The following is a 27,413-nucleotide window of genomic DNA, read 5'->3' as shown; positions in this document are numbered from 1 at the left end:
ATATACCATCAAATAATTAAATCATATGTAAAAATAAGGATAAATCTTAGTTTTACCCTTACAGTGGAAGTAAGTAAGTTTTGTGGATCATACTCTGTCTCTTCAGCCCCTTTAACATGCCTGCCACTTCTCTATGAACATATATTACCACCCAGTTCACCCCTCACTACACACACACACACACACACACACACACACACACACACGCTAGTTTTAGTCTTCCAAAAAAAGAGTCCAGGGGCAGGCACTGTTTTCTCCTACTTTGCTCTGCACTTGGGATATCAAAAACCCAAGCCCAAGCCCAGGATCCATTATTCTCTTCTTCTACTCATAGTAAATCATCCTACATTTCATAAGTATTTAATGAGCATTTACTATGTGCCAGACACAGTGTTAGCTGTGGGAAATAAACAAGAGCCAAACTAGACACACTCTTCATTCTTTCTGATATTATAGTTAACTAAAGGGGACAGATGTTAATCAAATAGTTAAATATATATCAATGTGGACCAACAGTGTTGATTATGAATGAGAGAGTTATAGGCCACATGAGATTGCAAAACAGAGAATCTGACCAAGTCAGAGAAGACCAAGAAGGCTTCTCTAGGATGTGACACTTAAACTGGAATGCAGAGAAAGGGGAGTCACTAATGAGGCAGGGAGAGGAAGGAGGAGCACTATATGATGAAGCCCAAGTGAAATTTCAACTGGGAATTGAGGTTGAGTAAGTCCTGCCATTTAATTAAGTAGAAGGTTTTCTGCTCTTTTTTATTTGTGACATATTCATTCATTTATTGATTTAATTAATAAAATCTTTGTGGGTTTGTTAAGGCAGCAGAGGTATCAAGAATGAGAAGCAAATATGACATCAAAAGCACAAGCAATGAAAGCAAAATTAGACAAATGGGACAATATCAAATTTAAATATGTCTGTGCCTCAAAAGAATCAACAGAATAACAAAAATCAACCTACAGAATGGGAGAATATATTTTCAAATCACATATCTGATAAGGGGTCATTGTGAGTTACCTCTGGGACCGTTTCTTGGTCTCTCTTGAAGCCTCCTTTTTTTCCCTTCTTTCTTCTTTGTGAGATTTCATCCCTCTGTTTTCTCCATACTCTCTTTATCAGGGATCTCATTCATTCTCAAGGTATCTGCCAACATCTCTGCAGAGAAATTTTAAAGCCACATCTCTCTTCTAATTACTTTTCTAACATTTTTCATCACATACCAAATATTTCACTCATTCAACCAATATTTGCTGAGCACCTACTATGTGCCAGGCATTGTACTAGGCTGTGGGGATACAAGTAGTAAGCAAGATCAGCCTTCTTACAGAGGAGCCAGTCAAAACAAACATATATATAGTTTATATAACTTCATGTAGTGATGCTATTCTGAGAAGGAAAAAGGTAAATACATTTTAGGAACAATTGCGGGAAGAAGAGGGTGATTTTCTTTTATCTTTTTTCCCCAAAGCATAGTTTCCTGCCTCCTAGTACCTATCTCTTCTAAAGGTAGCATTTTCTCCCATCTTCGATCCTTGATTCCTCCAGTTTTTGTGCCTTTTTTTTGTTTTTTTTTTTTTTTTGCCAAATTCTATTATCTCTTCAAAGTGTCCATAAATGCATCTCCTCCTCACTTTTCTAGAATCCCACAGACGCCCATCACCTCATGCCTAGACGGCTGCAATGACTTCTTAATTGGTCTCCTTACCCCTAATCTCTACACACTTTTCTCCCTCACCCCCTTCCACTTTCTAGCCTGTGTAGATTATTCTTCCTAGAACGTTCTGCCCACGTTGCATCACTTTTCAACTCCACTTGGAGTTCCAGGACCACAATGAGGTGTCCTGAATAAATACCTGGGCTTTAGAGTCAGGCAGCCTGGAACGGATAGTCTGTGTGTGCCTCAGGTTCCTCTCTGTAAAATGCAGATGATAATTCTCAGCCCATGAGAGGTTGTGAGAGGGAAATGAGAGGAGGTGTGGGAAGCACCAGTCCAATTCCCGGCTAGGGGACTCTCACAACGGAGACAGCGTCTGACTCTTGGTGAGTCAAGACGGTCCATTGCTCTCTTGTTGCAATCCTTTAGAATGTATTTGGTGATGAACTGCCTTGTTAACATTATTTTTCTTATCTAACTAGTTTGACAATTCTTTTAGGAAAGCTGAGGCTTTTCTACTCAAAACCTCAGGGAACTGTGCACACAGTAGGCATTCTGGATTGCCTTCATGATTGGGCAAGTTGGGCCTGCATCAGAGTGCCTGGCCAGGGCAGCAAGTGGGGCTGAAAGGCAGCCTGCACTCTGCTGTGAGGCCAGCACCTGCAGAGCTGTGCCCACTGAGGCAGGGTGGAGGCCCGGGGGGTGCAGGACGTAAGTGTTCATGCTCTCCTCTCAAGTTGGAGCTGAAATTTCAACCTGTGAAGATCTCCCTGACACCTCCCTGTGCCCACTCCTCTGTGGTGACACACAAAGTTGTTGATAATCATCAGTCTGTGCGTCTCTCTCCTAGTCAGGCTGTGCTTCCTAAGGGCCAGTGCTCTGTGTTCATATAGTTAATTCAGGTACCTGGTACTTAGGAAAACGTTCAATAATGGTTACGGAATGAAAGATGACTTTCAAGGAAAGTTCGAATGAGAGGCAGAAAAAGTACAGCATTAGGACAAAGTTACACCCAAAATTTAGAACGGAGACTTGAAGTGGGAGGAGTGTGGAGGCTATGATTCCCAGTTACTACTCCGAGTGTAACCATTAAAACGCTAGCTCAATCATAAGGTACAAAAGACCTACAAAGCAGAATCTTCACATCCATGCATGACTACAGACTTTGTTATAATCTGTTACTTTTTTATTTTTAAAAATACTATTTTATTTATACTCACATATCGAAAATGGTTATACTATCATGTTTACATACATACTAATATTGGAAACAGAATTCAGTAACAAATTACATTTAAAACTTTATAAAGCACACACAAACATTAAAACACTGATTAGTTACAGAAAGCAGAGTTTGAGGAAAAACCGTTAGCTATAGTTTTCATTTTCATTAAAGTGCAGCACCCTCTGAGAAGAATCAAACCGATCAGTAATTGTCATCTAGACCGCAAAGTAATAAGTACAAAGGAAAGTTAGTGATTGTACTGATTTTATTACTTTTAGTAAGCCATTTTATGTTCCTCACACTCAATGTGAAGAAACAAAACATAATCTGAAGGAAAATATCTCCTTATTATTATTCATAATAAGAAATCTGCTTCATTCTGCAGGCCTGGGCAGACTGTACATTAAGGAGCACTTAATGGCTCAAGTGGATCAACGTACCAGTTTGATTTTGATCCACGGAATAGAATCTCATCCATATTTGGTGGCTGGACTAACTCCATGGGAGCTGTGACAGACTGAACCATTTTTGTGGTATCCCCAGATCTCACTAAATAAGAAAAGACCCTACACCAGAAAATATAACAATCAATCTGTCCATAAATTATACCTATATGCTCACTCTTCAGTATAAGTTAGAAAAAGGGGCCCTTTCTTGAGTACATGGATAAAAGTATTGTGGCCTAAAGATTGCTGGATTGATACTGTGTTGTTATAATAAAGATAAGGCACACACTGAAACCGCTGTCCAATTAAGAAACTTCCACAACTTGTCTCAACTCTTCAAATAATGGAGCAAGTTTCTTTTCTAGGGTGACAATTAGTCCTGTATTGGCATTGCTGTGGGCTATGAAACTCACCACCAAATTTAATTGAATCACCTGGTAGGTGTAACAGTAACAGCTGATACTTTTATTTTTTGAAAGTCCAAGTTTGCTCCCTCGGTCTGTTGCAAGGGCAAACGCACATAAGGAACCAGGTCTCAAAGCATGCTCTGGAGCATTATTATCGGCCACTTTAATAACAGGTCCTCCAAATCTATCTGACACAACAATAGCATGGAGCCCTTCAACACTTGGTAACATTTTATACATGAATCTCTTTAAGTCATCCGCCATGATGAACCCCCTTCTTTTGCAGGATCAATTTCCACGCCTGGGTTTTCTGGGCTGCCCGGATCTTTTCCCTGTCACTTCAGGGACAGCTTCAAAGATCACAGTCTGGTTTTATGCTGGGTATATGGCAAATGCAAAGAATTGGCCCTCTTTGGGGGAAAGGAAGCTGCCCTTTCTACCACTGTTTTATAGGCTGAGGGAGCTTACGTTAGACCAAGACTTTATAATCTTTCGGATAACAGATCTCAGTTTTGCCGTGGTTTTGAGGTCCTGAACCAAAATTTCACTGGGTGTTCTACCAAATCACAATCTCTGAGTCTCTCCTCTCATATGATTACCGTAACAGAAAGTTTTGGTGGAAGTTCTATTAAGCAGTGAAACCACAGCCAATCAAGAAATCACTGGGAAAGATAAAGTCTAGCTTTCCATTAACCAGGACAGTCAGCTTCTGTAAAATGGAGTGTCAACACTGCACATTCTGTCCTAGGCCAACCATTTTCTCCTTCTTGGAACTCACCAGATCTCACTGTTCTTGGGTGTAATGGATTAACTTTCTATACTAGCCTTGAGGAATACATGATAGAAATTATATCAGTGACAGACTAATATTTAGGCAGGAAAAAGTAATCACTGTGTAGAAATATGTATGTAAATGAGAACGTACAGAAAAAAAGCAGACTAGACACACTCTAAATCAAAGCCCTGCCAAGAGAATTCCGCGAACTGAAAAAGACTCCACGCCAGAAGCAGGAGTCAGCGCTGCAGAGGTTATAATTTCTTTCTCTGCGTTGTGTCCTCCACATTGTGCTCATATACGAGAAGGAAACTGAGATAGTAATTGGGCCATTTCTTTTCTTGATTTAATTTTACAAAACTTGAGCCACAAGGTATCAATTCTGAGGCCCTAATTAGTTTACTGGCAATAAACTCCACATCCAGCATAATCCTTAAAACATAAGCTGTAGCCTTTACCAGTCCCGCTGTTTGCTGGTGTTTCTCACCCAGCACAATCTCAAACCGAACACCTTGCCGAGAGCAGAAGTATCTGGGACAATGTAGAAAGACAACTTTGAGGTTAAGGCATGGTATTTCAGGTTCTGCTACAAATGCTGTTTTAAACAAATCACGGTTCAACTACAACGGTATAATAATGTAAAAATAGCATCTGCTATGAAGAAAGTGCAGTGCTTTGAGAAATAGAAAAAGCAGTAAAATTCAGGCCTTGCTTTACATTTCAGAGCAGCTATCTCGGCCTTCTGGAGATGTGACTTTCCTATACACAGGAGCAAGTTGAAAACTGCCCTGTGGCTTTATTCTCCGTTCACCCCTGTAGCAAATGCCTTTTCTGTGCGGAGCTACGGGGCTGATGGGGAATCAGAGGTGGTTCCTCCTAAGTGACATTTCTGAGTGGGTTCCAGGAGTCCACAGCGACCTTAAGAGGCTGCTACCTGGGGGGCAGCCAGGGCGTGAGATGAGGAAGTTGTACATTAACATTGCTGTGTGCCCATAACGTTGTATCTTTTATTAGATTAGATAATATATCTCACATGCTGGGTTGTTAAGCAAATAAATATGCGTAAGGAAATTACAATCCACATAATTATATGAGTAGTTTTAACCACCACTCACCCTCAGAGTGATTAGATTTTCTTGTGCCTATGCCATTGCGGCCCAGTAGCTCTGTCACTGTCAATGCGGGTAGAATGCCCTTTCCTCCGAAAAGCAAATCAGGAACAAACAGGGCCAGTGAGAGTCACCATTCAGGGCCCAGAAACATGATAGAAACGGCGACTCAGAGGGGTCTCCAGACTGATGGGCGGGTGACCCTGTATTCCTGTTGGGCTGACAACCCTTTTAAGGCTTCGGGCTCCAGGTGCTGGCCAACAAGTCTCAGAGGCCGGGTGGGAGAGAGAGACGCGAGGCGACCCACGCAGGCAGAGGGGTGCCTCATCCCACGCCGGGACCCCCCCCCCCCAGCAGGCCGGGGTCGCTCGCAGGGGCCGACCCTGGAGTCACGCAGGGGGACGGAGAGGTCAGCCCGGGGCTAGAGGTGGGGCAGAAGCGAGAACCCAGCATACTACCCCCACCCTGCCCCCGCGCCGCGAGTTTCCGCGCACGTGGCCGTGGGGCCGGCCTCGCACTCGCCCCCCGCGGGGGCCCGCGCAGCCCCCTCCTCCGCGACTCCCGGAGCGGCCAGCGCGCGCGGCGACGGGCGGGGGCGGGCCGCGAGCAGGGCTCCCTGGCCGCTTTCCAGGTCGGCGCACTAATACGGGCGATGAGGCTTCGCGGCTCCAGTCTGACTGACGCCGGCTGGGGCCGCCGCCGCCGCCGCCGCTGCAGCCGCCGTCTCGGTCCCCGCCGCCGCCGCCGCCGCCGGGCCCTGCAGGCGCTGGGCGCGCGCAGCCAGGCAGTGAGTGCGCGGCGCTAGGCGCGGGCGGCCGGGAGACCACCGCGGGGGCGGGGTGGGGGGCGCCGGACCTGGGTGGGGGAGGGATGAGCGGCACCGCGGGGACAGGTAAGACGTGCCCTCCCCGGCCGCGCGCTGCTTGTGTGCGTGCGTGTGAGCGCGTGGAGTGAAGGGCGAAGTTGTTGGTCCTCGGGCAGCCTGGGAGGCTCCCCCGCGTGTGGCTGGGCGCTCGCCGTCCCGGTGTTTCTCGGTGGAGCCTGTCTGGGGCGGGGTGGGCGCGGGGCCGGAGGGGACCGCTCCGGGGAGTTGGCCGCGGCGCCGCGCGTCTTCCTTGCGCCTGCATCCGCCCGCGCCGCGGGCCCCGGGACCTGTCAGGAGATGCTCGTCCCGCGGCGGGGGCCGGGCCGGAGCTCGGGCCGGAGCTGGGGCCGGGGCTGGGGCCCGGGGCTTGGGCAGGGACCAGGACAGTCGTCTGAGGAGCCGCTTGCTGTAGCTGGAGAGCGGGGACCGCGGACAGAGGGGGCGGCGGGGGTCGTCATTGTGACTCTTTGGGAGCCGCTTTTAAGCTCGCCAGGGCCGAGTTGGCCTCGCTGGCCTTCTGTTTCAGAGGCTTTTTGCTTTGTTTACCTTTGAGGCATGCGAAGTGAGAAAAAAAAAGTTAGGAATGTTGTTCAAGTGTCTCCGGGCTCGCGCTTGGACTGCGTCGGAACCGGGGTGTTTGTCTTTTCCTTGGCCCACCCCTCGGTGCCAGCTCTCCGCAGAGGGGAGGGGGCGAGGTGGGGCGCAGATACAGGAGACTGCCTGACGCCAGCTTTGTGATCGGAAGGAGGAGCGCGGGGAAAACATTTTTATGGATGGCTAATCGCTGACAAGTCTTCCCGTTACTATTGCTTCCTCCTCCCGCCCTTGACGGTGGACATTTGAAATGATAGTTTGGAAATACTCTGTTGACTTATTTTCTGGGCTGGCGTGGGTACTCCTGAGAACAAACCTACAAATGACACAAATCGGTTTGGGGATAAAATTGTATGTAAATTCTTTACTCTGTGGTTAACAGTGAGATACCCACAGGGCACTGTGGCGTGATTTGGATGGATCCAGTTTGCTAGTACCATTTCGGTGGCTTGCCAGATTTCTCGGATGGATGATTTTTTGGAAATGTAGGTTAGCAAGAAGCATGGAGGCTGACCGAAAAGTCGTGAGGCATTTAATAATGCTGCCTCCTAAGCAGTCACTGAGTGGAACGTTTGTGGCACCCGTCTGGGTAAGTGAAATGTGACTACTACAAGCATATCTCCTGCCTTAGCATTCCTCCAAGTGCGAGGGAATGCCTTTGGATGTTTACATTTTTAAAATAGTGATCTATATTTAAGAAGGCATTTAAAATAAAAGCCAAAGACATTCTCAACTCCAAATAGAAAAGATTCAATAAATGAGTTTTCCTGTGTTTGTAGGAGACCATCAACACAATTTTAGACTGCTTTCAAGTTTGTGGTTATCCAAGAGGGACGCTTCAGATAAGAAAATGATGTGGCGCTTTATAAACAACGAGCATTTTAAATATAAGATGACAGAAATTTCAACTACTGTATCCCAAAAAACAACTTTTAGTGGTAATAGTCACCTTCATTGATGGCAAGACAACTATCTTTACCAGACAGCCTTCGGCCTCTTAATATATTCCCACACAACCAACTCCCATTTTTATGCTTGACTGGTTATCTTTTGTCAGAGCTGTTTTATGCTTGAGCTCTGTGGTTTCAAACTATGCTTAAGAGAATGCCGACATACTCTTGATCTAAACAAACTCATTTCTATCAGTGCAGTGTTTGCTAAAAATCAAAGATGTAAACAAATTTTGGGTTAAACTAAGTACTTTAGAATTACCACATCATTGCTATCAGTCTTTCAAAGTCAACATGAACTATTTGGCTTTTCTCCTTTTAAAATCTTTTTTTAACTTATATATTCGTAGTTAATGAGTAATCAGAAAATATAGATGTCAACTCTTGCATCTCTGATTACCCAAGACGTGGGATGAGAAAGAAGAGTTTTGTTTTGTTTTTTAAATGAAACAGTACGAAAGCTATCGATAAGTAATAAACAACTGGCACACTCTTTATCTTTACTCACATGTAGTCAGTTGGAGGGAAAAAAGTCTGTCCAGAAATTGTTTTATAAAGATGAAAATATTCAATTTCAGTATGAGAATATTCAATCTATTTTCCAAATAGTTTAATTCTGATTAATGAGAGTGCAATATGCGTTGCCAAACTTGAGGGACGGTGTTTGGAAGTGATCACTATAGCACTAAGGTAACTAGTTTCTATCTAACATTCTCTCTGTAATAAATAAGACAGCAGTTTCATCATGTTCTGCTTTAATATGTGGGAAATAATCCTTATCCACAGGATATACTCTGATTTAAGGGAAGGTAAAGGTTATGAGAAATAGGTGGTTTTTCTGATTTGCCAAACATACTATGCTAAATTTTAAAGCTTTAATGAAACTTAGTGCAGACTTAATGTATATTGTTTTGGACACTTAGAGAGGAATTAAAAATGGGAAACTGTCCAGAATAAAACGGTAAATATAGCAGTACGTGGAATCCATGAATCTTCTCAAATAGTTGTAATTCTAGGCTGTTGGATTTATATTTCCTTGGTTACTGTTGCTAGTGAGTTGAAAAGTTATTCTAAAGCAAAAAAAAAAGTGCAAAAGGTAAATGCATAAGTACTTACAATAGTGTGGGCATTTTCACAGTGTTTTGTGTTATCCTGGTAAATGTCCATGTCCTGAGTAAGGACATTGAAAAAATAAACAATTGTCCCCTGGTAATAAACTAACCTTTTAAAATAAATATTCCGGTAAATTATGTCTCTTAAGAAACTTGTCTTGACTAAAGCTGTTAGGATTTCAAGATATCTGTTAGCATTAGAAGTCATTATACCCATGAAAATTGGATTTTCCTCTTGCCTGGTGGTCTTCATCCTGACACTTCCCACCCCAGAACCTCGAGGGACACCTCAGCCACACTTGTCTGACTTACACTCTGCTCTCCTTTGGTGTTGGCCTCCTTTTGTGTTAGTTTGATCCCAGATCCCAGACCACTTTCCCAGGCTTATCTTCCTGGTCTTTCCCTATTTTATGCTGCAATTAAAATAGAGAATGCTAGTTTCCATGCATACCCTACCTTTCCTCCCTTGCACACCTTTACCCACGCTGAGGCCTTCCCAGTTTCCCCACTTCCCACCAGATCCTCAAATGTCACTTCTTCATCTTGTATGCCCTGTTCAGGCGCTGCCTTCGAGGAGCTTTCTGTGATGACCCTGGTCCCAGATATGTCCTCCTTCGAGCACCTGTGGCTCTTCGCCTTCTCCACTCTTGTCTTTCTTGTTTTGTATTAAGTTACTTATAGACTAATTTATTTCTTCCCCCAGGCCATCCTTACAAGATCCAGGAAGGAAGGGCTGTGTTTCATCTACTTTTGTTATTCCCCGAATGCTGACCACAGTGCCCTTTATAGTACTCTGTCAATAATGAATACATGACACATTTTTTCACCGAACCCATGGTCCCTTCTGAAATAAAATCTGTAAAAGCATTTCATCCATAGACTAAGGCTAAAAGATCCATCTTTCAAGAAGCCGGTGTTGAATCTGAGCTGAGGACTTGTTAAGAGGTCTGAAATCCCCTCAGCCCAGATGAGACCGTCCTTCTCCTGAATATTGTGGCTGAGCATTAACGATCAGGAAAGCTTCTATGATACTCTTATTGCATTAGCAATTTTCCATATCAGATTCACTAAATACACAATGGAAGCCATTTAGTAGAAAAACAGATTTTAATGTGATATGGCTACCACAATGAAACTCTAATGTGATTCCACAGAAAATTGCTAACACGATATGCTGATTCCTCCCCTGTCACCATGGCCACATAAAAATTGATACTGTTTTTAGTGTATGTGTTTCAAACTATGCTCACAAAAGAAAAGCAGACTGCTATTGAGATGAGCTGCTGCTTTGTTCACGTTGGATGTATAAAGGGTCTTGTTAGCATAGCAGCCTTGTCAGAGAGCTGAATCTCCCTTCTGTGTCTTGGTCATTCTATTGTTGAACGGTACTAACCCCCATTTTTAAATACATCATGTTCTGTTTAATGATCCAGTATTAAAGTTAATATGATGTGAAGAAATAGAATTTGCTTACAAATATCATGCCTGTATAATATATTAAATTGTGCTGTTTTAATTGGGAAGCTCCAATCAACTCAAAACCCATTTTTCAAGAATCAAAATGACTCCAATATAAAATTTAAATTCAGAATTTAAAATCAAATGCATAAATTTTAACAAATGGATTATAGATGTGTGTGCACAAGGCTGTAACACTTTAGAAGTCATAAGCACTGAAGAGATTTTGGTTCTTCCCCCTCATTCCCCAGACAATATTTAATTCAAAGAATGTTTAACCCAAAGAATAATTATAAAGGAGACCTACGTAGTCTGATTTTTTTCCTGTAATGACAATTTCCAATTCTTTTTTAGATATGAAATATCAAGATTTTCTCTTTCTGTCTCGTTCTTTGATATTCCGATTAGCTGATGCCACTGGTGGGGATTATTTTTATGTGAAATTCCCTTTGGGGAAATTTAATACTTAATATCTGATCACTTCCATTTCTTTTTCATATTTAATTCTGAGGGACTATAAATAGAAAACGTGTACTCAATCCTGAGGAGAGTTTAGTGCTGCAGTTGTGAAAAGCAATCTTCAGTTTACAAACACTGGGAGTGCCAAGGATGACCATTCATTCCAGGACTCCATTTGCTAGTTTTCTATCTCTGAACAATGGAATCTGGATAGCACACATGTGATCTTGGGCCACTGAAACGTGTTGGTGACATTGGGGATTCTGAGTTGAGGATTCTGACAACTTAAAATTTCCAAGTAGTGGCAGTGTGAACCCTGTGAGGTAGCAACATCCTGAACTCGCTGACCCTGAGAGCATGTCCCTAGATAGACTGGGTCATTTGCCTTAAATCCTTGGTTTAGTCTGTGGAATATCTTCTTTCATACAGCCTGATGTTTTTTACTTTTAGTCTGTTAAACTGACTAGAAGCCTATCAAATACAGATTTACTTTGGTTGCTGTGTATTTTGATTTGCTTTCACAAAATGCAATAATTGTGAAATGGTTAATATAGTCCTGAAGGATTTTGTCTTAAGTACTTGTGGTTTATGAAAGGTTTACAGCAGATTTGCAGATTTTTTTTAAGAAGCATTTGATGGATAGTAGCGTTCAACTGAAGTGCCAGAAGTTGCTTTCTGAATTCCCGTATCTAAATTTAACTGACTTGATAGTACCACGTTTCAGGAATTAATGGTAACTCAGAAGAGGATTCACAAATTTCATCAGTTTCCCACTTTGTGGCAAAATATTTGACTTCTTTTATCACGTACACCTCATCATAAGTCCATAGATTGATTTTACTCCTTTCTTTGCTGAGAATCGCAAGTGAGAGAATTGGAGTTTGGCTGGGAGGAGGAGTGGGGAAGAGTAAGGCATTTAAAGGCTTGGGCAGTAGCACTGTTAAGAAGTTCGAGGCACCTAAGTGTGGAAAGAGGGTGTTGCAGAAAGCAGATTGGCAGATGCCAAAGGTAGGCAATACATATTTGAATTAGTGTTAGCAGTATTAAAGTCACCTGCATTATGAGTTAAGAGGATCCTAGTGAGCTGGCCAGGGAAGTACATCAGCACTCATGACATTCTTTCTAGGGAAAAGTGAATTCCAGTTTCCAAATCACTATGCAGGATTGAGCACAACTTGTTCAAAATTGAGGCCACCAGTGATTAATGATATGGTTGATTATTATTAATGATATAAGTGATTATTAGAAGCCAGGAATGGTGGTAACGAATGTGGAAGATGAAAAATGTGTTAAGCTAAAAAGATTTTAGGTCTCATGTGGTTTTCTTTCTCTCATTCATGCATTTAGTCATTCTTTGTTTTCTAGTGGAAGTAGAATTTTATTTTTAGGAATAGGAGTTGAATAAAATATTTGTCAAAGACAAACATTTATGGACATAAATGCTTCCCTTTTAGCTTATTAACTATATGTTTACACAAAGTAGTCATTAAGTGTTGGCTGTGTTTGCAAATAATGACAAGTTATTATTTCAAAGGAGTGGAAGTTTTACTTACTTTCTGTTGTCATTGTATCTAATTTTAGTACAAGATATTCTAAATACATATTTTTTAATTTTTTTAAAGTTGTATTAATTATATTTTGGGGTTTTAAAGTGTGTCTATGTTGTGGATGTAGCAATCACTTTAGGAGGTGGAACTTGTAAATTTATGGGGCTTGTATAGTAGGGTATTCATTCACCCGTTATTTACTCTGTGCATAGCTATTGTATCTACACCACATATGAGGCCCCAAACCAGGCCCTGGAGACTATACAACAAAATAAAATAACAAAAATGAAATCCCAGTCTCTAGGATTTCATAGCCTTGTTAACATGAAAGAGGTCAAGAAAGTAAATATTAAAATATTTCCCCAATAGTAAGATGTTTTACCTCCTCAAACTGTAATTTATTTGGATTTAGTTCTCTATTAAGCTGGCCTTATGAGTCTGTGGTTTTTGCATCAACAGATTCAAACAACTGCAAATGAAAAATACTTGGGAAAAAAAATAATACAAATAAAAATAAGATATAAAAACCACTTACATAACATTTACAGTATAGTAGATATTATAAGTAAGCTAAGATGATTTAAAATACAAGGGAGGATGTGGTAGGTTACATGCAAATATACCATTTTATACAAGGAACTTGAGCATCCTTGGATTTTGGTGTCTGTGGGGATTCTGGCCTGAATCCTCCATAAATACCTGGGAATGACTGTATTTTTCCTGATTAGACTTCCATATTTACTGTGTGTGAATTTTTAGTTACTCTTGTTAAGGATAATGAGAATGATCCCATTTGGGATTTGGGAGGTAAACTAGAAAGTAGTGGTAAAATAGAAGATACAAGCAGGAGGAGCTTCTTTCAGTAAGTCTTTATGAGAACTTAGGGATGCTGAGAACATCCCTAGGTCATGGAATTTCACTACTTACTGAATCTGTCAGGAGGAGGACCCAGCCTTTGTACAGTTTCCTCCTGTTTTCCCCTGCTACCCTTTGCTGGTTCAAGGATGAGTTTGCATGGCTGGTCCTAAAGGAAACCCCACCCAACCCTTTTCCAGACCACTGTGAGTGCTACACTGTTGTTTCTAGTAACTGTTGTAATAGTGCACCTATTACTTGCCTGATAAGAATGTGTTTAGATTGCTGTCTCAAAAGTATTATAGAAGAAAGGGACCGTGTCTTACCCTGAAATACTCAGCTGCTAGGGTAGTGTCCACTTCATTGTTGATACTTGAACCACTCCACCTTTCTCTTCCCTAAATATGTTGGGGTTTCAATGACCCCACCTTCCTCTCTCCTATATAGCTTGATTTTGGTAGGGTAAGGTGGAAGGAAGGACAAGAAATTTGGATTTAATCTGTAGGCAAAGGAGACTATTCCATTTTAACCCACAGTCAAAAGGGAACTATTAAATGGTTTGAACAGAAGAATCACATAATCAAGGGGTATTTGGAAGAGTGAAGACAAATGCAAGTGGTGTGCATGCTTTTAAATGGCTGCGACTCCTTGCTAAGCAGTTGACACACCATCTCCACTGCTTCATGCTTCTCTTTAGCAAATAAAAATCTGAACTTCCCCAAACAGCAGTTCATAACACGGCTTATTTGTGATTCTTTATCAGAATGAACTCCACCCCCGAGGCAGCCTTTGGCCAGGAAACAGCCTTCCTCGACACACACATCTATAAAACTTTAAAAATTGCCCACACATCATTAAAAATTATATATTAAAAAGATTATAGCCATTTAACACTTTGCAAATATTCACAGACAGGTTGTGCTCTATATAATATTACCTTAAGTTGATAGACTATGCATAGGAAGTAGGGAATGCATTATATAATTCTGCCTTTCAAAGAAATTTATTGTATCGCATTAGTAAAGCAATGGGCTTTAGGTTAGAACTTCTACTAATTACATGGGGCTTAATAATACAATAGTTGGCCAGGTGCAGTGGCTCATGCCTATAATCCCAGCACTTTGGGAGACCAAGTGGGGCAGATTGCTTGAGCCCAGGAGTTTGAGACCAACCTAGGAAACATGGTGAAAACCCTTCTATGAGAAAAATTTAAAAAAAAAAATTGCTGGTCATGGTGGTGTGCCTCTAGTCCCAGATACTCGGAGGCTGCGGTGGGAGGATCAGTTGAGCCTAGCAGGTTGAGGCTGCAGTAAGCTGTGATCACGCCACTGCACTCCATCCTGGGTGACAGAACAAGACCCTCTCTCAAAATAATAATAATAATACTATTAATAATAATACAATAGTTAATGGTATTGATAAAACTGGGTTTTACTTTCATTCCACTTTTATTGATGGCCTCCCACATGCCAGACCTGGTGCCAGGTAGGTAGTACAGACCACAGTGTGGCTTGGCTTGTGGCCTGCTAGGAGGCTAAGTGTCTCTGGAGAAAACACATACCAAATCTGGGGAGTCAAGTGTGGTAAGTGCTGTTGTGAGTACATGCTAGGTGCTGTGGAAGTCCAGAGGAGCAGCGGAGAGCTGATCAGTGCGCCAGGGAAGGTTTCCAGGAAGTTGACCTCCAGCTCTGTTCTGAAGAAAGACCTGGAAAGATACAGCTGCACAGGGGCCTTCTGGGCAGGGAGGGAAGGAGTGATGAGCAAAGGGAGTGAAAAGAGATGAGGCTGGGAATGTAGTCTGGGGAGGCCAGACTGCGAACAGCCTTATTTGAAATTGATGTTACAAGCATCAACTCACAACTCCTACCTCATGATATTTAGTGGGCTTTTAAATATGAAATGTGCGGATACAGACTCAGAGTAGAAATTTAGGGAAAACATTTTAAAGCACACATGCAGCACTTTTAATTTCAACTTGCAGACATAATTACTGTCCCCTTCTGCTCCAGTGTCACAGTGAGGTGTCATGCAGGAGAGTGATGGGGCCTGCTCTAGACTTGGAATGAGAGCCCACGAGGGGCCCAGACAGCAGAATGTTTTCTAGGGGGCAGTCTTGTGAAGGGAGGCACTGTAGGAGGTTCTGGCCTGAGTGGAACGGACTCACTGGGGACGTCCAAGGAATCTGTGGCAGACCCCATCTGCTATATTTGGGTATGGGATTGAGGAAAAGGAAAGAATACAATTTCCATCAGATTGTGGTGCATCAGGGGTGGCTCTGTGATTCCCAGCTTGGGCAAGTGGTTAGAGAGCAGTGCTATCAGCACACAGGGGTACAGTAAGAAAATGGCATTTTGAGAAAGCTCATAGGTCAGTTTAGATTCACAGCAAAATTGAGCAGAACATGCAGAGTTCCCACATGCCTCCTGCCATCACATCTGCACAGCCTCTCATTACTAACGCCCCTCACTAGAGCGATACATTTGTCACAGTCGATGCACCTGCATTGCCACATCACCCCTGGCCGTAGTTTACACTAGGATTCACTCCTGGTGTTGTACATTCTGTGGGTTTGGACAAGTGTATCATGACATGTATATCCACCATGGTAGTATCAGGCAGAGTCGTCTCATTACCCTGCAAATCCTCTGTGGTCTGCGTTTTCATCCCTCCCTCTCCTCACGTTCACTGTGGTTCCATTTCTACATTCCAACATAGTGCATTTGAGGATCCTGGAGTCAATGGTGGTTAAATTTTAGTTTAAAGAGATTGTTTTAAAATTTTTTTTGGCACCTTTTAACTCCCACAATGAAGCATACAGGAGAAATAAACAGAAGTATAACTCTTTGTTGAGAATAAACAATAATATTATCTTAGTTTACAGTTTTCAAATTGCTTTCTCTCACATCCCCTCAATACTTCTGCACAAAAGGTAGTGATTATTGTTTCCGTTTTACAGAGGAGGAAACAGTGTGGAAGTGATTATTTGAAGGTATCAGTGATGGCACTAGCACTCAGACTGGAGTCTTCTTCCTCCAAATCTTGTGTTTTACCCATTGTATCATGTTGCGTCTTGCTTCTGGAAGCATTAAATTGTGGGTCCTTGCAAACTTAAATAATAAAATACCACATTTGTTGGGTGGCATACAATGTTTCTAAAAGAATATGGTGATTATATATGTGTGTGTGTGTAAATTATATACAGATTATTACATATGTGTAGAGAATGTAGGTAGTAATACTAGAAATTTATACCATGATCTCTACAAGGTAGTGTTGGCCTTCTCTTTTGTAACTATTATGGTGGTTTACCATTGAAATGTTTGAATATGATCTTAATATTCAGACTATTACATGGAAAAATATACAGCATTCTAAACCTACCTTAAATGACCCCAACTATTAGGCATGACCTCTAGACTCCCCTCTTTGCAGGTTTGATGTCCATTCTACTTTCCTTTCACTATAGAGCAGACAAGCAATGGAATACTGATTCTGTCTTCCAAAGAAGTGTTAATGAGCAACAATAAAAACTGTATCTAGTCTCTTTAGTTTAAAAAATAATTTAAAATCTCCACTGAAACTTTAAAAATCATGTCCAATCAACAGTAACGTTCTAGCCCAAAACTCAAACTATATGAGTGGCCAAGAGAACTGTATCTCAGGGATGTAAGTAAACGTAGACCAAGGCTTCCCAAGTGGCTTATTAAATATAAATGCCAGTGACATCTGCTTACCATAGTGCTTCATGCCATGAGCACGAGGCTGGCTAGTAAACCAAGAGTCTTCATTTGGGCCATATATATTCCTTTGAGGCATGGCCTTTGATTTCATGTGAAATTCAATATTAATATAAGAAATAAAGCTGTTGTTGGAGAGTTTCTGATTTTACAGTGAGATTGTATGTGTTCTTTCTCCCCGTCACCATAAATTAGTTGTTTAGTTGCTAATTCATTTTTATTTTCACTTATTTTTTTTTCTTCTGACTCTTTTATCTGATGAGACTCAAGCAATTATTATGTCACTTTCTCTGGGCCATAGTATACCCAAATCCAGGAGTGATGATAATGTATATTTTTAAAACGGAACTTCAAATATTCTTGTATTTAGTTGTATATTGTAAGGTAAATTCACCTAACCCAATAATATTTTTATGTGGTAGATTCTATTCTGTTATATTCCTATTCCAGGAGGGATCATAAAGTCAGTTTTATGAAAGAATGAATTTCAAATTTTATGAACTTTCAATTGATTTGAAGTCATGGAGACTCTTGGGTATTAGTAAATTTTAGCATGACTTTATATGTTAGCGCATGAAAATAAATTTATATTTCTGTCTTCTTTCAGAATGCTCACCATTGTTGAATCTGGGAATATTTGTTGTATTTAATTATTTGTTTTTACTGAAGAAATTTTATAGTTTTCATTACAAGAATAACTTGTCCTGAGAAAATCAAGCTGAATAATGTTGATTCATGGCGTGCAGCATTGCTGTTGGATGGTTATGAAATAGAAAATAGATCTCATTAAAAAAAGATTTCTCTAGAGATTGTTCCTTATTTTCTCCCCTTTTTAGTGTAGAAGCAAATAGAAGCAAATGTTATTTTAAAAACAGTACTTTCTTCTTCCCTCCAAAACCACAACCATCAGAGAAAATGGATATGTTTACATTAATCGGCATTAAATAGAAGAAAGATCTGAAAGGCAGGCAGCCTGCCAGGGATCTCACAGGAGTGGCTGTCCTTCAGAGAGACTGGGCTACTGAAAGGAGATTAACCTATGTAACTGGGCCTGGGCAAGTGGGAAGATTTCCCAGCATTTTACATTATCAGGGATTCTGTTTTCTTCCAAGGCTTCTAGGCACTGATGACACATTATTTTCCACCTGAAAATTAGAGTTTATTAAAATACCTCTAATTTGGCAGAGGGAGAGACTCCATTTGTAAAATCCCTTGAAGGTAGTAATGAAGCAAATTACTATAACATTTGGAATAGAATTTTTTTATTGTGTTAAAATATACATAGTAATACAATTTACCATTTTAACAGTTATTTGTTTATTTTTGGAGTCAGCGTCTTGCTCTGTCACCCAGGTTGGAGTACAGTGGTGCAGTCATAGCTCATTGCAGCCTCAGATTCCTGTGCTTTAGCCATCTTCTTGCCTCAGCCTCCTGAGTAGCTGTGACTGTAGGTGGGTGCCACTATGCCTGGCTAATTAAAACAAAACAAAAACTTTTATAGAGATGGGGTCTCCCTCTGTTGCTCAAGCTAGTCTTATACTGCTGGTCTCAAGCAGTCTTTCCACCTATCCCCCCAAAGCCCTGGGTCACAGGCGTGAACCACCACACATGGCCTCATTTTCAACATTTTTAAGTATACAGTTCAGCGGCATTAAGCACATTCATGCTGATGTATGACTACCACCACTATCTGTTGCCAGAACTTTTTCATTTTCCCAAACTGAAACTCTGTACCCTTTAAAAAATAGTCCCCATTTCCCCCTTTTCTTAACTGCTGGAAACCTTCATTCTACTTTCTTTATGAGTTTCTCTATTCTAGCTATTTCATTTAAGTAAGTAGAATCATGCATTACTTGTCCTTCTGTGTCTGGCTTATTCCACTCAGCATAATGTTTTGAAGGTTCATCCACGTTGTAGCATGTGTCAAAATTTCATTCCTTTTTAATGGTTGAACAATATTTCATTTTATATAAATATATGTTTGTGTGTATATATATAACAATTTGTTTATCCATTCATTTGTTGATGGATGTTTAGGTTTTCACTTTTTGGTTATTGTAAATAGTGCTGCTGTGAACATTGAGTACCTATTTTCAGTTGTTTTCGGTGTATAATTAGGAGTTCAATTACTGGGTCACATGATAATTCTACGTTTCCATTTTTTAGGGGCTACCAACCTCTCCCCCATAGCCCCTAAGCCATTTTACATTCTCATCAACAATATGCAAATTTTTCCACATTATTGATTTTCCCACATTGTTGCCAACACTTACTTTCTGTTTTGTTGATAAGAGCCATCCTAGTGGGTATGAAGTGGTACTTGATGAAAAGCAGTCATTCCCCTAGTAACTAATGATGTTGAACCTCCTTTAAATTGCTTATTTGCCATTTGTATCTCTTCTTTGGAGAAGTGTCTATTTAAGTTCTTTGCCCCTTTTTAATTGGGTGGTTTGTTTTTTGTTGTTGTTGAGCTATAAGAATTTTTAAATTTTTTCTTTTTTGCCTCAGTTTCCTGGTGATGAGATATATTCTGGATATGTATCCCTTATCAGAAGTATGATTTGCATGGAATATGGTTTTTAATGGGATGTTTCTCAAGAAACTACATTTTTTCCACCTATTTATTAATGTCTTTTCACATCTAAGATAATTACTTCTGTTGAATTCCAAGACATATGGTCATATAAATAAAAGGAATGAAACTTTTTTTTAAATTTCCTGTTTCTAAAACCTATCAATTTTCGTTCACATTAATTTTAAACAAATCATGGTTAGAATAAAAGATACCTAGCCAGCATAAGAGATAACAGTCCAGTGTGTGATATAACGTTCAATGACACAGCATTTATTCTTCAAATGAAATTTGAAGGGCCATTTGGCCTTTGTAGCTGTAGAAATTTGATCAGTGAAGAAAAATTAGCTGCCATTCCTTAGAGTCTTTTTTTTTTCTTCTTGGTGTTCTCCTTATTTAAAACTTTGTTTGGTTTAAAAAAGTTGTAAAGCATGTAGATTAGAAATAAGAATTTTTGGCCAGGCGCAGTGGCTCATACCTGTAATACTAGCATTTTGGGAGGCTGAAGTGGGAGGATCACTTGAGACATAACAAGAAAATATAGCGAGACCCCATCTCTTGTTTAAAAATAATGAACAAAACTTTTACAAAATATAACAAAGGCCATAAGATTTTTTTTTTTTTTTTTTGAGACAGGGTCTTGCCCTCTTACTTAGGCTGGAGTACAGTTGTGCAATCTTGACTCACAGCAGTCTTGAACTCCCCAGCCTCAAGTGATCCTCCCACCTCAGCCTTCCTAGTAGCTGAGACTATAGGCCTGCAGAACCACACCCAGTTAATTTTTTCTTTTTTCAATAGAGATGGGGGTTGGCCATGTTGCTGAAGCTGGTCTCAAACTCCTGGGCTCAAGCCATCCATCTGCCTCAGCCTCCCAGACTGCTGGGATTACAGGTGTGAGCCACCATGTCTGGCTGGAAATAAGAATTGTTGAAATGGCTCCAGTTCTGCCTTTGTCACTGAAAATTTGGCAGTAATTGTAACTAACAAAAGAAGATATTCAAAAGAAGTGCAAGACCTTTTGAACAGAATAAGAATGATTAAGATTTTCAGGAAGAATGGATTACAACAGAGAAAGAATGGGACTGGGGTAAAACAACCAGAAGTTGATTTCAAGTAACTTAAGTCTAGATGAGGGTTTCTCAACCTCGACTCTGTCGGCATTTCGAGCCCGATCATTCTGGTGGCAGCCATCCTCTGCCTTGTAGGATGCTTAGTAGCATCCCTGGCCTCTGCCCACTAGAGGCCAGTGGCACCTCCCTCCCCCAGTTACAACAACCCAAAATTTCTCCATGTACTGCCAAGTGTCCCATGGGGGGCAAAATCATCTCTGTCTTCCCTCAGTGATCAAGTGTGATAAGAGCTGGACTGCGTACTCATGGCAGAATGGTGATAAAAGGATGAAAACAAGTTAAATCTCAAGTAAAGGAAATTACCAAAAATTAATAGGTATTAAGCATCTACTATATCCTGGGCACCACTGGGTGCTATAGTCATGTAATATAAATAACAATAAGAATTTATTGAACACCTTTTTATGGGAGAGATTGGAGCTACAGAAATGAGTAAAATACCTGCTGTCTTTAAAGGCTTTGTTGTTCAATAAAGAGACAAATGGACAATAAATTGTCCCAAGTGAAAATAGGAATATGTACAAGGTACTGACTGAGAAGATAATTCCATCTGGGGAAGTCACAGAGTCCTGGGATGTCTGTTTGAAGGATGCGTAGCAGTGTTGCCCTTGGAGTGGGTTTTGCAGATGAGGTAATAAAATGCCTGAGGCAATGAATTTGCCCACAGCCTTTTAGTGACTGAATTGAAGACTAAGCAGGTGGCAAAGCTCTCTCCAGACTGTCACTGTTGTCCAGAGAATAATAGGACCAGACTATAATTAAAGCTGGGATGATTGCATAGGGCAATTACACATTTTCCCTGAGGCTTGAGTAGAGCTATTCGCACCTGGCAAATCCCAGAGCTGTGCAATTTTAGTGACAGTTTATACACTTCACATATTATTGCAAATCATTATCCAAGCAAGGAAGATCAAGAGATGCATGTCTAACTCCCAGCAGGTATCAGTCTGCCTGCCAAATAATATGAAGAACACATTGTTCATTTTGAAAAAATCAAATAAGAGGTACACTTGCATGCTCTGCTTAACAATTTCTTTATTAACCAGCAGTAGGTGTACTGTAATGGAACCTAGAAACAGATGGGACCATATTGCTTGATTTGTGGAGTGGCAATATATTGCTTAATCTCTTACTAGCAATATTTGCTATGTAAGACAAATAGTTATCTAGTGGCAGTTTACGTAATATATATTAACAGTAGGGTGCTCTTCGGACTTCCATAATTATTTATATTTTAAATATTTTACATTGGAAAAGAAAGTAGTATGCGTCAAAGAAAATTGCTAATGAATTTCTTAAACTGCATCACGTGTGCCCTGTAATTCTGCTTTTTCTTTACTGGCTTCTGTTCCATTAGCAACAGTAAAGTTCAGACTTGCTGATGTCACTGCCCAGTTATTTAATTTGACTAAAAGCGATAAGTGTGTTTATTTAAGATTTTGTTCACAATGTGTTTAAAAAGGTCAGTATGTTACTTTTGCATTATATATAGTATGATATGATTGTAAAATTATATTAACTTATCAAGAAGAATTACTTGTATACACTAAAAGTTATGGAGACTTTTGAGATAAGCTGCAAAAGCTATTTTCCCTCTCAGTTCAAAGAAAACAGTTCATTGTTGTTCATTCTATTTCATCTTACCTGATGTTTTATTTTTGAATAAAAGAAAATGTTTAATGAGATAGTTACTAAATGATTTTTACTTTTTGTACATTTGAAATACTAAAGACTGACTTGCACACAAGAATAGCTGCTGCTACTGTTTGCTCTGTCTGCCAATGAAGCCTTGAAGGGCCCCTCGGCACTACAGCCCAAAGTCTAGACTTTTCCTCCTCCCTGCCATTTAAACTCCTCTTTGACAGAAATTGTTCAACCTTGGTATTTTCTTCCACACCTCTTATACTCCCATCCTCACCCTTATCTCAGCTGTGGATGACCTTACCTTCTCAGGAGCCCACTCATACATTTAGCAAACATCAAACACATACTATGTGTCAGACCTTATTCTAGGTGCTAGGGTACAGTGTTGAACAAAATGGACAAAAGTCCACATCCTAATTGAGGCTATGTTGTGGTGGGGAAAGAAAGACAATAAATAATTTTTATAAAGTAAAATACAACACAACATTGAAAAAGAACAAAGTTGAAAGACTCATATTTCCCAATTTGAAAACTTAACTACAAATATACAGTAATCAAAATAGTGTGGTATTGACATAAGAATAGATATAGAGATCAATGGAATAGAATTGAAAGTCCAGAAATAAACCCAAACATCTGTGGCCAATTAATTTTTGACAAGGATTTCAAGACCATTCAATGGAAAACAATCTAGCTCTCCATTCAGTGGAGAACAGTCTCTTCAACAAGTGGTGCTGGGGCAACTACACAGCCACATGAAAAATAATAAAGTTAGATCCCTGTCTCACACTAGATATACAAATTGAAAATGATCAATAACCTAAACATAAGACCTAAAACCATAAACTTTTAGAAGAAAACAGTAGCAAATATTTATAACCTTGGATTTGGTAGTAGATTCTTAGAGGTGACACCAAAAACATGAGTAACAAAAGAAAAAATAAGATTTCATCAAATTAAAAAGCTTGCGTGCATCAAACAACATTATCATGAAAGTAAAAAGACAACATACAGAAAAAGAAAGAATATTTTCAAATTGTATCTCGGGGTCTACATAACCATAATATGTAAGGAATTCTTAACAATGCAACAACAAAAATACAAACAACCCAATTTTAAAGTGAGCAAAGGACTTGAATAGATATTTTTCCAAAGAAGACATACAAATGGGCAGCAAATTTGCTCAATATCATGAGGCATTAGAGAAATGCAAATCAAAACCACAGTGGACCAGGCACAGTGGCTCATGCCTGTAAGCCCAGCACTTTGGGAGGCCGAGGTGGGCAGATCATTTGAGGCTAGGATTTCAGATTTCGAGACCAGCCTGGCCAACATGGCAAAACCTCATCTGTACTAAAAATACAAAAATTAGCCAGGCATGGTGGCACGTACTGTAGTCCCAGCTACTTGAGGGACTGAGGCAGGAGAATCACTTGAACCTGGGAAGTGGAGGTTGCAGTGAGCTGAAATCGCACCATTCCACTCCAGCCTGGGCGACAGAGCAAGACTCTGTCTCAAAAAAAACACAAAAAGACCCTCAAAAAACAAAAAAGAAACCAAACCCACAGTAATAAATGACTATATATCTATCAAGATACTATAATAAAAACAGAAACAATGAAAAATAACAAGCATTGGTGAGGATGTAGAGAAATTGGGGTTTTCATACATTTCTGGTGGGAATGTAAAATGGTTCAGATGATGTGGAGAACGAGTTTGGCAGTGGCTCAAAAAGTTAAACATAAAATTACTATATGACTAGCAATTCCACTCCTAGATATATGTCCCACAAACTGAAAACAGCTACTCAAACAGATACTTTTACACAAATGTTTATAGAAGCACTATTCACAATAGCCTGAAGATAGAATATGGAATATATCTATCAATTGTTCATACACATACATAGACACACTCACACACATATGATTCATCACATATACTGTATAATTTCATTTATGTGAACTATTCAAAATAGGTAAATCTTTAAAGACAGAATGCAGATTGGTGGTTGCCAGGATCTGATGGGGAGGGAGGAATAGGAGAAAACTGCTGAATGGATATAGGGTTCTATTTTGGAGTGATGGAAATGTTTTGGAACTAGATAAAGGTGGTGGTTACATAACACTGTGAATATATTAAATGCCACTGAATTCTTTATTTTAAATGGGTGATTTTCTGTTACATGCATCACTTTAATACATTTTTTAAAAAATAAGTAAAATAATTTACATTTATATATGTGTGTGTGTATATATAGACATAGTGATAGTAGTAGTGATAAATCCTTTCGGGAAAAATAAATCAGGAAAGGGTGATAGTAAGGAAGGTAGGGGTGGTGGGGGTTTGCAATTTAAAATAAGATAGTCAAAGAAGGCTTCACTAAGATATTTGAGTAAAGTTCCAAAGTGGATGAGCGCAGCAGCCATGTGTATACTAACACGAAGAGCATTGGAAAAACAGTAAGTGCTTTGAAATAGTTGCATACTTAGCCTGTTTGAGGGAAAGTAGAAGTAGAGAGAGCAAGTTGGAGAGTAGAAGGAAAAAAGACAGGAAGGCAACAGGGATTTGTGCTCAAGCAGGTTCATTCTAATATGCCACCAGGATTGAGAAGTAGTGGTATAGGACCCTGCAGGCCATTGTAAGTCTTTTGGCATTTACTTAGAGTGAATCAAATCTTTGGAGAGTTTGGAGCAGAGAAAGATTGTGACCTGACTTATGTTTTAATTGGGTCAACATGGCTGTTGTGTTATGAATAGAGGGACAAGTGTAAAGCAGAGAGACCATAGAAGGCTACTTTAATAATTCAATAAAATGTTCTGCCTCCACTTTTCACATACTATAAAATCTCATCCAGACAATAGTTTCCTTTTCCCCTTATATGCTGATAAATTTAGGATTCCATCTTTCAGTTCAGCCCTGTCCTTTGAGCTCCAGATCCTGAACCCACCTGCTGACTGAATTCCATTTGATACTACACTTCCCCCAACTCTGTATCCACCTCACTACCTCAGACTCAGTAAATCTAAGATGAATTTCTTTGCATCTGTGGTTACCCCCAACTTCATTTAATTCCTCCTGAATTTGTCATTTTGATGAATGACACACCCAGGTACCCAAGAAATCTGGACTCTTCCTACTTTATTGATCCCTAGTAAATAGTCAAGATTTTGTGATATTCTACATACTTTTTCATATAAATTTTGAATCACCCTATCAATGTATACAAAAAAGTATTGCTAAGAATTTGGTCAAAATGGCAGAGAATCTATAGATTGATTTGGGGAGAACTGAAATCCTAGCCATTGATTTTGCACATCTATGAACATGGTATATTTCTTCCTTTAATTTCTTTCCACAGTGTTTTGCAGGTGTCATTTTTGAGTTCTCCCTTACCCCACCTTTTTTTTTTTTTTTGGTTAACTTTATTTCTAAGTGTTTTATGGTTTTTGGGCTATTGTAAATGTTTTCATCTTTAATTTTCCATTTGTTTGCTGCTGGTAAATAGAATATAATTGTTTTTGTACATTTACCTTGTATCTTGCAACTTGCTAAATTCACTAGTTTCAACAGTTTTTTTTTTTTGTTTTTTTTTGGTAGATTTCCTTACTTTGTTCTTTCTGTTGCCTGTGAATACAGAAAATTTTGCATTTTTATTTCTAATCTTTATGCTTGTTTTTGTTTGTTTGTTTGCTTTATTGCACTGCTAGGACATCCATACAATCATGAACAGTAGTGGTGAGAGTGGATTTCTTTGCGTTGTTTCCAGTCTTAGGGGAAAGTATTCAGTATTTCACCATTAATTCTTAACGTTAGCTAAAGGTTGTAGTTAACCCTGTACAGATTGTCGAAGTTTCCTTCTATTTCTAGTTTGGTGAGAATTAATTTTTTTAAACTCATGAATGGGTACTGAATTGTGTCAAATGTTTTCTTCTGCATCTATTATGATGATAGTATGGCATTTCTCTTTTATTTTGTTAGTACAGTGAAACATGCTAATTTATTTTCAAATTTAATACCAGTTTTACATTTCTGTGATAAACTTCGTTTGGTCAAAATGTTAGCCCTTTTTATACTGCTGGATGTGATTTACTAATATTTTGTTAAGAATATGTAAATCTATATTTCTGAATACTATTTATCTATGTTTTCTTTTTTCCTCTAGTTTCTTATTAGATTTTTGCATCAGGGTTATGATGGCCTTATAAAATTATTTGGGAACTGTTTGCTCCTTTATATTCTGAAGAGTTGGTATATAATATACCAACTTTAAACATTTCTTCTTTAAATGTTTGGTAGATTTTTCCAGTGAAACCATCTGGGCCTGGTGATTTTTCCTGGAAAAGTTTTAAATTGTGAATTTAATTTCCTTAATATATATATAAAGCAGTTCAAATTTTCATCTTTCTATGTAGACTAACTATGTTCCCTACCCCTACTAAGGGTAACCCATACCCTTATTAAGGCATAAGACATTTCTGTTACCTTGGAATGTTTCCACTAATGAACTTTGGATAAAAAGCTCCTTGTAAGTCAGGAACTGCATGAATTGAGCAATTATAACTGAAAATGCAAATGTAATATGCCTCTTTTACCCAATCAAGTAAGAGTTTTCTTTCATTAGCAGTTTTCAAAAATAGGAATTTTTCTACATTTTTAAAATAAAAAGCAGGTTATCAAATCCTGCATTATTCTTTTTTATTTAGGAAGATGTTCACTTTCTAATTTCCTCTGAAGATATCCCACATTTTGTCAGTTGATGCCAGTTTTCAAATAGTTATGAATATATTTTAGATTTCATGTACTGTGGCAAACTCTCTTGTATAGCAGGTTGGGCTTAAGCAGAAAAGGCTTTGCCACA

The 27,413-nt window shown here is 39.6% G+C and overlaps 1 protein-coding gene across 1 annotated transcript; it reads right to left on the bottom strand.

Moving 5' to 3' along the window:
• Positions 1-3,643: 3,643 nt before the first annotated feature.
• LOC105726188 (ragulator complex protein LAMTOR3-like) lies at positions 3,644-4,083 on the bottom strand. The gene has a single exon (XM_064361798.1). It carries the CDS (start codon positions 4,007-4,009, stop codon positions 3,644-3,646), a length of 366 nt encoding a protein of 121 aa, XP_064217868.1. The 5' UTR covers positions 4,010-4,083.
• Positions 4,084-27,413: the final 23,330 nt, after the last annotated feature.

The sequence above is a fragment of the Aotus nancymaae genome, unplaced genomic scaffold (genome assembly GCF_030222135.1).
Source record: "Aotus nancymaae isolate 86718 unplaced genomic scaffold, 86718_ANA_hifiasm-v0.15.2.pri h1tg000043l, whole genome shotgun sequence".
NCBI lineage: Eukaryota > Metazoa > Chordata > Mammalia > Primates > Aotidae > Aotus > Aotus nancymaae.
This window is presented reverse-complemented; position numbering and strand designations above follow the sequence as displayed.